Source organism: Barbus barbus (assembly GCF_936440315.1).
Source record: "Barbus barbus genome assembly, chromosome: 28".
NCBI classification, from domain to species: Eukaryota; Metazoa; Chordata; class Actinopteri; order Cypriniformes; family Cyprinidae; genus Barbus; species Barbus barbus.
In genome coordinates, this window is record NC_136756.1 from 10,630,303 (window position 1) to 10,647,051 (window position 16,749).

The window sequence follows — 16,749 nt, forward strand, 5'->3', positions numbered from 1 at the left end:
GAGAACGACATCTCGATGCCAAATCGCCACCTGCTCTGATTGAGCTAGAATCAACCAATCGTTGATGTAAAAGTGCGGGGTGAGAATGCAAGGCCAACGGGAAGAACCCGATATTGGTTAGCTTTGCCCCCAAAAGCAAACCTCAGGGACCTCCCATGAGAGGGAAGGATGGAGATGTGAAATATGCATCCTTAGATCTATCGTGACAAACCAGTCCTCGGACTTGGCCTGAGACACGACTGAAGAGTGTAAGCACCCTGAACTTCAGTCACATGACTGAGCGGTTCAACTGACGCAGATCTACCATCCTTCTTTGGAACAATGAAGTACCGGCTGTAGAACCCGGGCTCTCTTCCGTGAGGAGGGACCACCTCGATGGCCTCCTTCCTCAAGAGAGTGTCTACTTCCTGTTCCATGATCAGAGCCTGCTGGGCGCCCACACACGTGGGAATCACTCCGTTGAAAGGCGGTGGCGGAGCGCCGAACTGAATAGAAAAGGCCTTTCTCTACAGTACGCAGGACCCAATGAGATCCATTTGGCAGTAGTTTCCACGCTGCCTAAATGGTCTACTAAAGGAACCAGTCTCTCGAGACTGGCCTCTGATGTACTCAGAGCTGCTGGCACCAGGAGCTCTAGTGACCCCCGCAGGGGAGGCGAGCTTCTCAGCTTCGCTACACTTTGGGGCGGAAGAAACTGAGAACATTGCTCGCTGGAGCCAGCTGCGCCCTGGAACCCCGGCGGGGCTGGCAGACTGGTCTCCCGAGGGCACTGGGGGGAGACAGACACGCGCTCTGCCCCAGAGGGGTCTGCCCTCATAAGTCCTGGCCATAGCATCAGGAATGCCTCAGCCGAAGCCCCCTAATGAACAACGGTCCTCAGACCCGCGTCATTCCTAGGAAGATCAGGCTGATAGAACCAGACCCTGCAAGGCAGGACCCAAAGAGACACATTGGCAGTAGTTTCCACGCTGCCTAAATGGTCTACTAAGGGAACCAGTCTCTCGAGACTGGCCTCTGGTGTACTCAGAGCTGCTGACACCAGGAGCTCTAGAGACCCCCGCAGGGGAGGCGAGCTTTTCAGCTCCGCTACACCTCGGGGCGGAAGAGACTGAGAACAGTGCTCGCTGGAGCCAGCTGTGCCCTGGAACCCTGGCAGGGTTGGCAGGCTGGCCGAGGACCCCTTAAACTTAAGAACGGTCCGTAGATCCGGCTTAGCCTTAGAGGCCCCCGACCCAGAGCGTTTGCCACCACGGCCCCACCTCGTTGGGGTGCGAGTAGCCACGCTCTGTTTTGTGCCTCTCTGAAGAGGGGCTGGCATGCGGCGAGGGCTGATCCTGCCCAGCAGCCCCCTGAGCTAGAGATAAGCGAGGGAGAAACCGCTGAAACGCTGCCGCCTGTATACAGGCCTCTTGGTACCTGTCGACGACGGAAATTAGAGCATCGCCGAACAGGCCAGAAGGCGCAAGCGGGGCATCCATGAGGAAGACCTGATCTTCTCCTTCATGTCAGATAGGGTCAACCACAGACAGCATTTCTAGGGAGCTCAGAGATCAATTTATATTCCAGTCAAATTGAGCCCCATCCCTCATCCAGCTCTCTAAGCAGGTACGTCAGCTTGGTGCACCTGTAACACTGTTTTTTTTTCCATGGTGTGCAGACACGCACCAGCCTGACCTGCAGCCACGAGCCTTCAAAGACAAAGGCTTGCGAGCGTCTGTTCCACCCGGGGCATCGCTCTGATATGAATGAGAATACATAATGCCTCGGCAACGCGCAGCAACAGCGAGCTCTCACTCAAAGGGGGAAGAACCGCACACGCGGGCTTCCACGAGCGAGAGCGCTAGATCTGGGGAATGCAGGAGGAGATAGAGAGAACCCGTCTCCAACCCGTTCGCCAGATCCATGTTGCAATCCCCGCAATCTCACTCGCTGCCGTGCCTCAGCAGCGGCGGGAATGGGAGATGTACAGCGGGGAGAAGCACAATCAGCCCCTTTTCTTTTTCTTTTCTTTAGAGCTGACTGCGCGCCGTTCTCATTCATAATATGCTTGTGCAAACACTGTTTCATTGACGCGTCCACCTCCTCGGAGGAAGACAGGTCTTACGGAAGGGAAGAAGATAAGGGCTCACCCGTCTTCATTCAGCGCTAGTGAAAACTCATTCCTCTCTTTTTCTTTTTCAAAGAGAGCCTTCAGAGAGCAGGCATAAGCAATGAAAAAAGCTCACAAAACGGGCAGTCAGCTCCCTCAAGAGCTGAATCTGCGTGCTCTGCTCTCAAGCAGACCACACACAGACTGCGTGTATCCCAAGCAGTGATATAATGTGTGCAGGGAGGAACACACAGCCCGTAATGCGATCTGCTATCGTCCCAGTGCTTGCACATATTGCTGGAGCCTATTTCAAGTGATTGTACAGGACAAACAACACTAAATAAGACTCACAACACAAATCGACAGACAGAGTAGCGGTTGCTGAATAACAAAAAGCAAACGCTGGATCCACCGCACATGCTTTTATGCTTCCCGGTCGGTGACGTCACCCGCCTATGACGTCTCGCCCATCCATTGGACAGATTACACTCTAGTTCAGAGCGCGGTCATGCTGAAGGAGTTCCCGTAGCGTCGTCGACGCAGCCCGAGTTCCTGGAAGGGAACTATGCTTCCCTCTTCCAAGCAACTCTCCTTTCTTCTACTCTACTACCTGGTTAAATTCCTTGGGGTCTCAGCTTTCTATCGCCCCCTAATTGAGAGTAGAAAAACCTAGTAACAGCTAGCCCTGTTACAGTAGTTTAACAGGATTGCTCCAATCAGTAATATAAAATGAATTAAACATCACCCATGTAATGAGTGATTTAGACTCTGAATAAGATTATCGGATCAGGGCTGCATTTTTATAAAGCATTGTAAGCTAAGTTGATCGTTGAGACCATTTGTGGCAATTGGCTTTCCTGTAGCTGAAATAGTAGAGCATGGCGCTAGCAATGCCAAGATCGTGGGTTCGATTCCCAGGGAAAGCAAGAGCTGATAAAATGTAGAAACTGTAACTTGAATGCAATTTAAGTCACTTTGGATAAAAGCATCTGCTAAATGCATAAATGTAAATGTTCTATGATCTACATATGGTTACGATGCTTTTGGGAAATGCAGCCTAGATTATTACATGACAATTATGTCATCATTAATAACTATCTGACCTCCAATCATATTTATTCTTGATTTGTGTTGCCATAACAAATGCACTTTAGAAACACATAGTGACAGCAGCCAAAGAAAAACAAATGATAAGAAGTCATGGGTCAAAAGCCCAACATATGCAAACGCTGATCACCATAATGGTAAGTTCAAGCAAAACATTTTCAATAAAACATCAACAACTAAACCTCTGTTAATTCTCAATAAGAATTTTTGTATAACAGAAATACAGTCAAACTGGGCTGTGTTTCCCAAAAGCATCGTGAGCATAAGTAGATTGTTGCTCCATTGCCACCAATGGACCCTTAGATCAACTTATCTAACAGTACTTTTGAGAAACACAGCCCAGGTTTGTAATAAGTGAGGTTGCTTAATAATCAGAAATTTAATGTTTTATTTCAGTACATTTCATCTAAGGCTGTGACTGTAAGTCAGTTCAAGTCAAGTCAAGTCAAGTCAAGTCAGCTTTATTGTCAATTCTTCCACATGTACAGCACATACATACAGAGAATTGAAATTGCGTTACCCTCAGACCCTTGGTGTAAACAGTTAACATTAAACACATTCAAATACAGATAATACGGTTTAAACATATGTACATACAACTCTATAGCTATACAAGTAAGGACATTGTAGAAAAAAAATAAAGAAATAGATAAAATGGCATAAGGCGCATGGCAGTGCAAACCAGTTAAATAAAAACAAAACTGTGCAGATATATTTGTAGTGCAAAAAGAGCTTATCAGTCTGAGAACATTGTAGAAAAATAAAAAAAGATAGATAAAGTGACATAAGGCACATGGCAGAATAGATGGAGTGCAAACCAGTTAAATAAACACTGTGCAGATATATTTGTAGTGCAAAAAGAGATAAATCTGAGAACATTGTAGAAAAATAAAAAAAGATAGATAAAGTGACATAAGGCACATGGCAGTTGTAGTTGTTTTTCTCTTTGTTCCGTTCTTGTTGTTTTTCTTCAGTGATTGTGCTTGTTAACCGCAGGTGTCATTAATGCTCAATCACTAATGCTCAATCATCACTTGGATTGGATTGGATTGGATTCAATTTATTGTCATTGCACATGTAGGTACAAGGCAACGAAATGCAATAGAGAAGAAGAGATACAGCATAACATGAGGAAAGAGAGGAGAAAAAAAGTGTCTTCCCACTACGTCCTTGGAAGAGGGTGCAGTGAGAGAACAGACAAAAAACCTCAGCATAAAGCACAGTCAACACAGAAACATAACTTGCATAGTAATCCTAGTTCAGACGAAACAGCCATCCGGCCAGCAGCCATTGCAGCGCCAACCCACGGACCCGTTAACACCTGACAGGATGAAGCGACGAAGGTGTGGGATGGGGGTAGGGAGGTGTATGAGTGTGTGTATGTGTAAGTTCGTGTGAATTCGTATGCCTTGAAATCCGTCTCGCCAGCATTCCAAACCAGTCGACACAGTTCGCAGGTTGTGATGCGACATAACAATTGCCATGGAAACGACCTTGGACAGAGCACAAGCGCCCGACAATAACAAGGTGTTTTTGGGAGGAGGGAATGGAAGAAAGAGCGTCTCCCTGCAGTATTCACCGGAGAGTTGATACCAGAGCGGCCTTGCCAAGCCGTTCTGTTGTGGGAAGCCGGAAAGAGATAAGATTGTTTTGTCTTAGTGCGAACAGCTGTCTTCCAGTTTCACAGCTATTCTCATTGTCCATTCTGATCTCCATGTCCGTCGATTTTTCTTTCCAAAGCCGAGAGCTTAGCCGTGATTGAATCCATATTGCGGTTAATCGCCTCAGTCTCCGAGGCGACCGCTCTGCCTACAGCCTCAATCATGACGGGCAGCCGTGAGAGGTTTTGGACAGCCAGTCCCGTCTCCTTAATTTTCTTATAATTTAGGGCAACGCCTAATCCAAATAGCAGAAACCCAGTTATCATTGTTCCGAATAAGAAGATGTCTTCAATGTCCTCCACGGAGAGAGCCGCCAGACACACGACCCGCCATCTCTCCCATGCGTCCATCGTGTAGCCAGCAGCAAACGTCCCAGCGGGACATTCCGGTTCTCCAGATCCCGCTTTCCTAGTCGAGAAGATGGTGTCAATTGCATTTAGAGACCAGTTGATCAGATCCATAATTTCGGTTTTGCAAATAGTGCAGCGAGAGTCTCTTAAGAGGACAGGACAATACAAGAGAGCAAGCAGGGAAGTTCAGGAGGGAGGGAGGGAAGAAAAATGCGACCGCCTTCGAACAGAGCCAAACGAGAATAATAATAATTAATGAATTAAAGTTGCATTTACATTTATCCATTAAGCAGACTTTATCCAAAAAGATTTAAAGTTGAGGAATAGCTTTTTGAGGTTTATTATTATTATTATTGTTATTATTATTATTTTACAGTGTAGCTTCTCAGTTACCATGCTGCTGTTATAACACGTTTAAATAAAGAAAACTATTTATTTTGAATTAATTATTTATTAATTATACTATTCCTTATTTAAAGGAAACTAAAGTATTTATAAACTGCAAACAACCAACTAAAGCGATCTATTTGTTGTGTTAATGACCAAATGAGACAAAAGTAAATAAATAGCACAAATGTATTAATAATTGAAAGACCTGTTAAAAGTTACCTCATTATTCCAATTAATAAACAATCGAGCAGTGTTAATTTAACCCCAGCGACTTTGTTGTGTGAGAAGTTTATTTTTGATGTTTAATTAAAGAATAAACCTTAGAGGTAACCATGCTTTTAATATCATAAATTAATTAAATAGGTATGGGGGGGAAAGATATCACTTTTGCCAAGATATAACACTGTCAGAGTGAAGGCCAGTTTTTGATTGGATAATGTGCTTATGATGTCCTAGACTTAAATTCTACAGTTTCTCTGGTGAGACACAGTTTCTCTGTGTTTGTTTAACTCACCTCTGACAAGATGAAGCTTTTTTTGTTCATTCTAATGCTAACTGCAGTTGTTTCCACTGAGGCTACATGTGAGTATTAAAAGTCTATTTATTTCCATAAAAATAAATGGCTACTGACTACTTTAACAAAAGCTTTTTTGAAAAGAAATTCTGAAATATACATTAATCTTCTGTTTGTGGTTTTAGTTAATGTTTTTTGATGTGGGGTAAAGCACAATGTTCTGTATTCTTGGCTATCCACACTGATAAACATTGTAAACGGGCGGTTCTAGACCCTTTTTAGGTGGGCTTCAGCGCCCCTATTTGTCGTTTCAGTCCCCCTAAAATTATAATCAGACATCTGAACGATCAGACCAGTGCCACGTTCTCAAGAAAGTTTATCATTTTCGCTCGTTTATTGATCTCAATGTGATACTCACGCGCTGTGATAGATCGTTAATGTGCGTGCACACATTTGAATGAAACTCACACGCACTGAGAGGCACTGCACGGACAGCACGCCAGCCTGGTCTCATGCAAGTGCGTTTCAATGGTACGATTTTCTGTTTCGATTTGGTGTGCTTATGACACACAGCTTCCCCACACCCCTGAACCTAACCATTATGTCTCATATGCACGGCAAAGTCAGTTTTTGTGTATGAATAGCTCACCAAATAGAAGTAGAAAACTGTGCCACTGAAACGCACTTTCATGAGATCGGGTCATTCATTTTCGCGTCTTCTCGAGGAAATGAGCAAATACACAAAATATTATGTCACAATGGCTGTCTTGACGAGTATCCAAGTAAACGCAGTCGCTTACATCTTAAATAAACATAAACAGTTAAATCAATATTGGATATGTGTCAGTAGGCCCATGCATTTCTTATATTAGGCTAATGTTAATCAAACAACAAAAGAAAAACATGAGAATCACTTACTAAGTAACTTTTGTAACTTTAATAGGTAATTGTAATACAGTTTTCATAAGCACAGTAAAACTGTTTATTTAGGTAATTTATAGCCTATTGTTGTATCTAATGGTCTCTCTGAGAGCTAAGCACCCCTAAAGATGAAATCCTAGAACCGCCCCTGATTTCAAAGAGAAAATAATCATGCAGTAATGTCATTAATGAATGAAAATAGTATCTGACAAATTATAATGGTTAATTTACAAGACTATTGATGAATTATTCTTTGAATTAATAGAGGAGAATATAAACTGTGCTTCTTTAGAAAGTATTAAGTTAATAATTTTATTTACTGTGTTTCAGTTACACATACAGATTTTCAAATCACTGCATGTTCTGATACAGAGCAAGAGTTTGTATTTGGAACAGATGAAGAGGAAACATACCATACAGATTTTAATCGAAAAGAAGGAGTTGTAACCCTGCCTGACTTCGCGGATTATTTCACCTATTTTGAGCCGGATATCGGGGAGATAAATCTTTGTAAAAACAACTTGGCAATATTCACCAAAGCTTACAAAAACCCAGTGGAACAAATAGGTGAGGCCTAATACAGTATATATATATATATATAGATATATATATATATGAAGAGCTCCAATGCAAAAGCCTCTAAAAGCCATCTTGGTCAAAAATGAAATAAAAACACTGAGTGAATGCTCTCCACACAGTATATGTTTACCAAGTACTTTCACTTCAAATGTGCTAAATCCCAGCCTCAACCCATTCAGAAGTACCAGTACTTACATAGAAACCTAGACCGACATCCTGCGTACTTAGAGGCTTTTGCATCTGAACGCTTCATACATATATATATATATATATATATATATATATATATATATATGCCTTATTCTGCATGACCATATTCTAGATCCCTTAACCAAACCCAATACCTAAAATTAACAACTACCTTACTAGCTATTAATGAGCAGCAAACTAGGGGTTTATTAAGGGAAACCTCTTAATAGTGGATATGTTAATAGTGAATATGTGTTCCCTATTCTGTAGTGTTACCCACAAATGTATCTCATATTTCTTAAAACATATTTAATGGGCAAAAATACTTTGAAAATGTCTTTTGATAATGCTTTATTTATGTTTGTGTGTGTGTACGTTATATCTTATCTCACTGATGGGCTATATACGTTTTGTTCTCATTTGTTTACATTTAAAGATTCCCCCCAAACTTCCATTTATCCTAAAGATGATGTGCTGCAGAATGTTGAGAACACACTCATTTGTCATGTGACTGGATTCTTCCCGCCACCTGTCACTGTTTCATGGACAAAGAACAATGAACCTGAACATGTGACAGAAAACATAAAAGTTAGCCAGTATCGCCCAAACAATGATGGCACCTATAACTTCTTTGCCTCTCTGAAGTTCATTCCTCAGGAAGGAGACATATATGCTTGCACTGTGAACCATAAAAGTCTGCAAGAACCTCAAACCAAAACATGGGGTGAGTCTGAGTTTTAAATAGATCATGTTATGTTAGTTGCATAATGCAACAATGAACCCTTTAGAACCATGGATAGATTTGCAACCCTCATGTTGTGTTCGGGTAATTTTGACCCAGAGAGGATTTTTTTTCTCCTAAAAATATTAGTTTATGTTATCGCATTGAGCAAAAATAACTGACTTTGTTCACACATGGTATAACTAAAAAAAATAAATTTAAAAGTGGATAATTTTGTCCATATTACGTAAAATATGACATAAAAATATTGCACTATTTATCATACTAGTGTGCTCTAATGTTTAACCAGTAAATTTGTTTTGAAATGCTTATATCTTGTAAAAAAATAAAAATAAAAAAAACACAAAGTTACACTTGTGGTGTTCCCACACTTGTGGTGGTAAAAAATGACCAGCCAAAAAATAGCTTATAAATATCTTGTTGTGCTAGGGTAAGTGTACACATTATGCCCATGTACCCTTTAAGCCCACTTTCAACTCTGAAGTCAAATTTAAAAAAGGTAAAATCATATTTTATACTAGTCATTATTTTAACCAATCCAGTGATTTGTTAATTCCCTGACATTTTTTATTGCATATAAAACACATTTGACAATTTTTAGTCAGCCCCACTCATGTGTATGCTGTCTCAGGGTACCTCATGCAAAGACACCCAAAAACGTTGGTGTTTTGGGGTCCTTCAGAAATCAACACATTTCTGCCATTTTCAGCCATTTCTCTGTTAAATACATGGATATTTTGTCAAATAAGGGACAAATGTATTGTTTTGTAAAGTACAAATATTTTATAATTTTATTAGTGGTGTCAAAATTAGCGCGTTAACGCATGCTATTAATTATTTTCAGATTAACGCGTTAAAAATATTTAATGCAATTAACGCAGGGGCGGGGCTAGGGTTGGCCACCCCATTCGCAACTGCTGCCTCTGTCTCTTTTTTTCTTGCAAAGGATTGCGTTTATTTAGATGCAGAATGTCTTCGACCACATCAAACGGGAGAAGTTTCAGACACGTGCTCTACACGTCGCCTCCACGCTAGACGCGAGTCAAACAAGCGCGTAAAAGATACTGTGCTCTAGCGCGCACTCTTCAAATACACGCACAAAGGTGCCGGTGCGCGCTGTAGCCTATATCATTTCATATCATACAGCGAAAGAAACTACGTGCATGCAATGTCGGAGTTATGCCGTCACTTAAGGCATGAAGTTACCAAAAAGGCGATTAAAGCTGCCTTAAACTGTGTGCATGCATGCAATAGCCTATGTTATATATGCGTCACATTTAAGTACATGTCTCTGAAATGGTTTTAAAAACTGTCCTGAGGCACCCCAGCACTGTCTCCCTCATCTAAAATACCCAATTCAACTCATCCGCTCATTAGTTGAGACTTTCAGACCAGAAGTGAGTCAGAAAATGTAAAGAGATTTGTGAGAAAATAAGATGCATGTCAGATCCCCATCACCTTCAGCAGCAGCAGCTTTTAAAGCAATAGCAGGCAAATAAATTAATAACCAGCTGCTGTGATGTCTATTAATCCAAGAACAAAAGAAAAAAGAGCAAATCAATAACTTTTATAGTTTTAAGGGTTCATCTATATTTAATTTAGAATTTAGTGTTTGGTAAGTATTAATTATCTGTATATTTCTGCTGAAGGGCACAGCTAACTAAATATGTCATTTATTATAATGGGTTCATGTGAAGATTGTTTTAAGTTCACTTAAATTAGACGTTAAGTCTAATAAATGTTAAAATTGATAGCTCTCAATTATACTGTAATGCTGAATGGCTACAGTCAATGGCTAAATATTCAGGGGGCAAAAAGTTTTTTTTTAGAGACATCAGTAGTATTAATATCAGTGATGCTGGCCTTCAATCATAAAAAAGATACCATTAAAGAAATATAAAAAATATACTGTCTTTATGTTGTTTGTACATTGTACATTTGAAGATTGTTTATTTAAAAACTTGAATGTTAGGTGGGGTTAAGCGTGATTAATCACGATTAATTTTAGAAAAAAATGTGTGATTAATTAGTTAATTTTTTTTAATCGATTGACACCACTAAATTTTATATATTTTTTCTTTAAATGGAAAAATGAGATATGCATGTAACCATGGGTCCCCGAGAGGGAACGAGACGCTACACCCTCTAGGGGCACTATGGGGAATGCAGCCTGCATAACCGGTGTCTGAAGCACGTGTGAAACAACGCCAATCTATTGGCCCACATGGCCCATGACGTCATAGGAGGGATGCCCGAAAGTATAAAAGGGCACCTGTTGAATATGTCATCCACTCTTTGCTGTCTGAAGGAGATGTAGACAGGTAAGCCGAAGGCATGGCAGCGTCTCGTTCCCTCTCAGGGAACCATGGTTACATGCATAACCCGAGACGCTCCCCTTCTAGGGAACTCAATGCTGCACTCCCTAGGGAGCACTATGGGGAACGAAATCCAACCACGCCGTGCCTGTCCACCTGGTGGGAGAGCACCAAGGAAGCGACATCGTTACACCAAGCCTTTCCTCAGAGAGGGGCCATGCCTCTGACGTCACAGGCCGCTCATGCAACTTGGCAGAAACTGGAGAACCCGAATAGATCAAGGGGAGCATCCCATCCAAGTTAAGAGCACAGCTATCCACAGATAGCTATGCTATGTGAGCAGAACTAGCCTGGAAACACAAGACCACTGAAGAGGCTAACTAGAAAGCCTCTAGAGGAGCTCAGTAGATGCTACTTAACTCCCAGGTGAAGAGAGTAGCTGCTGAGCTAGAACACAGCTATCCTCTGATAGCTATGTCCCTAAGGTCTTATGAAGGCTTGTGGACCAGAGTAACATAGCCCACTCTCTGTGGTCTGGGCTGCTCCTTAGGAAGGCTATCTTGGCTATCTACTTACTACCAAAGCAGGGCAGATAGCACTGTCTAGGCAAGGGCTCAAAGAGGCCGCTACTTAAAGGGGAGCAGTCACTGAGCTAGCACTATCCTCAGATAGCTATGTACTTCAGAAAGCTATGTACCTGGGAAGGGCTACCAGAAGGGGGACTGACTGAAACTACCCAGACCACAAAGAGTGGGCTGTCTACTTACGACCCAAAGAGGGGAGACAGCACTGTCTAGGTAAGGGCTCACGTGACCACTACTTAAAACCATAAGCAGGGGAGCAGTCACTGTGCTAGCACATAGCTATCCTCAGATAGATAGGCTCTAGGAATTCACCGGCTCACTGCAATTACAGCAGAACACAGCTAGCCATAGATAGCTGTATTCAAGTAAGCCCGCCCTGCCAGACAACAATGGCTGGAATATCACCACCCTCAGATGGCTATATTAAGGAGGTCCCTAATCCTTGTCAGTCCCACAGTAGGCTAGCAAAGCACTGTGCTGTTGACAAAGATCTCACAAGAGGGAGATCCAGACTATCAGTAAATTATTTGCTAAAGAGCGAACACAAACATCATAGTCCGAGATCAAGCCTGATGTAAGCAGTAGCCATAGCATTACAGGGCTGGGCGCAGCTATCCTCGATTAGCAGATTCCTAAACAAAGATTTCAGCACTTACTCGAGAACTTGTGCCAAGGGGAACCCAATCAAGTTATTAGAAGCTAGGCTAGAACATAGCTGCCCTCAGACCACCATATTCCAGAACAAAAATATATTCCCCATAACCACTCTAGGTGCTGAAAATCCTGGGAGAGAAAACTCGCAAGCCTCTCTCCACAGAATGTATAAATATATTTATGCCCAGCGAGGCTCTCCACACACAATAACATGCATATTAGAGAGGCACAGCTGAGCTGAATATAGCTCCACCCACAATCTCGCAGGATCAGGGCTGAAACGACTCCATGCTCACACTTCAGATTTATGGCATCTGACAACCCGTATAGAGAGGGTGTACAGATGCTGCAGATCAAAGCGATGACCGCGAGGTGTGAAACTGGGCCGCGGCGACGGCGGAACTGGGTCGTGAGACACAAACGCTCTGTTCCGTATCTCTCGGTAATAGGAACAAATGCGAGCAGAGCCTAGACACTGTGACTCATCACAATATCTCTGAATGCGTGTGCTCTTCGCTGAGACAGACACGAAAGCAGAACATGCCCTCGAGTGTTGGAATCCAAACACGGAGGCATACATTCCCTAAGGTGCTGCTCGACAGATTGTGCACGCACTCAAGTGCCAGAAAACTCTGGAACGGAGGCACACACTTTCCACACCACTCACCTGCCTTGGGCTCTCACATTGCACTTCAAACAGACAGCTCTTGAAGACAGCAAAGAGTGGATGATCCCACCTATGACGTCGTGGGCCATGTGGCCATGACATTGCCGTTGTTTCACACGTGCTTCAGACACCAGTCATGTAGGCTGCATTCCCCATAGTGCCCCCTAGGGGGAACAGCGTTGAGTTCCCTAGAAGGACAACTTAATGTTTCTTAAAGTGGGCCCAATGAAAATTACTATGATGCTTAGTCCACAATATATTTAAGCTTCATGCATGTCTTTGTAAAGGTATCTTACATTTTTTTAAAGGAAAACACCACCATTGCTCACTGTGGAACCATTTAATCCCACCTTATGTGTTTCAATGAGGAATCACTCTAATTACAAGCGTTGATCAATTTTCTCAGTAAAAGTGTATAATGATAAGTTTTTTGTGTGCTTATACCTTAATAACCATTTAACTTTCCTTACTTACTACTTTAATTTACAACTATATTTAGATAGGCCTACAAATTACACATTGTGTAGTGCAATTATATAATGGGTGTCTGCTGATGTTTGATCATTCAAAAATCGTAGAGGCATGTCACCTTTTCGTTGAGAGAACAGTAAAAAAAAGAAAAGAAAAAAAGAGTCTGTTTTAGGAAAACAGTTTGGAGAAGACAGAAAATCTTTTCGGGAGTGAGTGAAGGGCAAAATCAGAGTCGATGCTCATCAGGGACAGGAGATCTTCTTCAATTCAGTGGTAGAGTGCAAGATTACAGAGTGTCTTCAAGTAGACTCTAAACAAGAAGCTAGATTATGTTATACGCAGAACCTGATTTTACCAAGTGCGACATGTTCCTGGATCAACATCTTTGTTGATCCTGGAACAATCTTGTGATTAACCAATCAGATTTGAAGAACCAGTTTATAGTTTTTGTGAAGTTTAGGCTTACAATCAGTGTTTGGTGCTTGTACATCAGTGTCATTTATCTATCATTTCCTCTGATTTTAGGGATTACTCATGGTTAAGGCTAGGTTTAGGTGTAGGGATATGGTCAAGATTAAATTTTTGGATTAAAATGTTGTTCCAGGGTCAACAAAATATGTTGACCTAGGAACACATCTAACTCAGCAAAATCAGGACATGTACTCAATTTATGTTATATAGGCTGACTGTTAAATGAAAGAAGGAAAAATGTGAGGTGAGGCGAGACGATCTAAACGTGGTTTAAACTAATGTGTCTTTTAACAGTCCTTACAGGTCCTGTGTGGCTGGAGTTATAAGTACAGGTGATGAGCGCTAGCAAACATTAGTAAAAGGAATTTTTCAAACACTTCTGTGTCACTGAATAAATATATTGATGTTTTCCTTATATCATATTTTATATTTTGTATTATATATATATATATATATGTGTGTGTGTGTGTGTGTTTTATTAAGGCCTACAACCAGTCCTAATTGAAAGGCAACGATTTAACAAAATTATTAAATCCAATATTACGTGATACTATAGCATAGCCAGGTATTTATACACTTTTTTTTGTAAGCTGGTCGTTTTTGACCGGGAACCAGGGGCGACATTTCCGTATGACAGAGTATAGCAGTTACCATACCCTATAGTCAGGTGCCGTGAAAAATTATCCAAACTTCATATATTTTGTTATTATTATTTTAAATCAGAGGGTTTTTACAAATATTTAACGAATGATAAGCATTAAAAAGAGCTTGTCAGTATAACTTCGTAACGTTATGTCTGTAAAGGCTAATGCTTTTTTGTCTGTTTGAAGAGCGGAGAAGCATCTAATTGTAGCCAATATACTTTTGTACGTTTTAAATATCCTTCCTTTGCATATAGCTAGCACTTCATCATTTATATCATTAAATATAAAGTGCTACCAAGGTCATTTATAGTCCCCAATGACTTTACCTTTTTCTTGTCATTTAAAACCAATATTATTTCAATATATTTGCTGCAGAAAATACTAAAAAGTAATACATTAAACTTCAGTAAACAGTATACAGTAGTATTTTCAATTTACTTATAAAACATATGGGGTAGAGTTAAGGAAATCCATGTTTTGTTTCTGTGTTTTCTATAGATGTGGACATTGCCATGCCCAGTGTTGGTCCAGCGGTGTTCTGTGGCGTGGGTTTGACTCTGGGGCTGCTGGGAGTAGCTACTGGAACTTTTTTCCTCGTTAAAGGAAACAACTGCAACTGATTGGAACAAAAAATATGCATGTTTTTCATTTAACACATCAATGGCGTTAATATAGCACTAAAAATGCTGTTAATGCTGTAATGGCAAAAATAATGTTTGAAATTCCACAATTGATATTTCCTACTGACACACTAAACAAAGCGATAGAGATAGAAATAACCATTTTAAATCCATTTTATTTTTATAAATATTAATTATTTTTGTTTAGTATGTTAATTTTTTTGGTGAAACATCTAGCAGTTTTTGAAGTTTTGAATGGCATGTTAGTTAAGTTTGAACCTTGTAGTGTCTGCCAAGGTAACAGTACTATATCAGTTTTACTTGTTAAAGAATATTTGGAGGTTAGGTGGACTCAGTATTTTCATCCTCTTTAAAAAGTCATTAGACCTAAAGAAATTGATATTACTTTTGAAAATATGTTTACAAAACACTGCCAAAATTAACACGTGATTGATTAAATATCTTAAACATTGTTCATTTTTAAAACTGTTAGTGTCCTAATCTGCAAAGATCACCGGTGGCCCCAAATTATTGTTTAACATTCACATGCACACTAAAACATCACAATCTTACTTGATCCAGACAAATTGTATCATTAGAAAGATATAAGACTAAAGCTTCAATATTTGACCACTGTTTATGATAATCAGGTAATTATCATTTACATGTTTACCTCACATTTCATTAGACAGAATTATCCGTTCTATTCATTTGAGAATGATCATTTCTAATTAATTCAATTAAAATAAGTATCCAGCACTCCAACACTGTCTCCCTGTGTTTTCACTTCTGTACTTGCTGTTATGTTATTTTCAAAACCCTGTCTCTTGATGACGAAGGCTCATCCAAAACATCTCCCATGTCATACAAGTAATGATATATTTTGTATTTGAAATCCAAACATACAAAATTTGAAGAAATGTGTTAAATAAGGGTGACATACAAAATGTGCAGAGCAGTGGGTCCCCAGGACCAGGGTTGAAAAACACTGCTCTATACCAGAATCCTCCTGGCCAACCGGGCTTGCCATTACCAAATAATACAGGATTGAATTTAGCATATGTTGCACTCTTTGATATCAAAAGGCACACAATTTCTTGGAAGTTTTGTTCCCTTTTCCCAGTTCACAACACCTGTAGCCAAACGCGCACACACATGTACACAAAACAGAATTATTAACATGTACAACCTTACAAATGTAAGGTTATATGTTAGCCATGATACTCTTTTGCAGGATGCAAGGAGGAAGATTGCACAAAACAGCTAACCTTTCTACTCAGGAGACCGTTCACAGTCTCACAGTTGTCTTTCTTCATCAAACCTGTAACAAAAAATAGTACAGGTATGTGTACTGTAATTCTTACAAATAACAGAGAAAAATAGCTACACCTGTGTTTTAATGCTCTGTTTAATGCCAGTTTTAAAAATAACTAAACTAAATAAAAAAAATAAAAAATGAGGTTACACCACCACCTCCTGACAGAAGGCACGCCAGTCGGAGACAAAACTATATGCTCAATTAGTTGATTACTTATCAAAAGTATCTTATATGGCAATCAGTTTCCACGCAATACAACACTGCATGTTTTTTTAAAGATTTTATGAGGGAAAAAAGATAAGGCCCTATCAAGTAGTCACAAGATGGATTATTGTTGTTGTACACAACCAGGGTGCGAACTACGGGGGAGCTAGGGGGAGCTCGGCTCCCCTTAATAAGACATGGGCTCTCCTGAAAACGTGATTTGTGAAAATCACTTTAGCCTATTGCTTGCATTTGAAAG

General features: G+C 40.7%; 1 protein-coding gene across 1 annotated transcript; it reads left to right on the top strand.

Moving 5' to 3' along the window:
* The first annotated feature begins 6,051 nt into the window (after positions 1-6,051).
* Positions 6,052-15,731, top strand: LOC306848494 (H-2 class II histocompatibility antigen, A-U alpha chain-like). Its single transcript, XM_079383081.1, has 4 exons — positions 6,052-6,179; positions 7,363-7,599; positions 8,237-8,524; positions 14,847-15,731. The coding sequence occupies exons 1-4, from the start codon at positions 6,122-6,124 to the stop codon at positions 14,966-14,968; spliced, it is 705 nt and encodes a 234-aa protein (XP_079239207.1). The 5' UTR covers positions 6,052-6,121; the 3' UTR covers positions 14,969-15,731.
* The last annotated feature ends 1,018 nt before the right edge of the window (positions 15,732-16,749 follow it).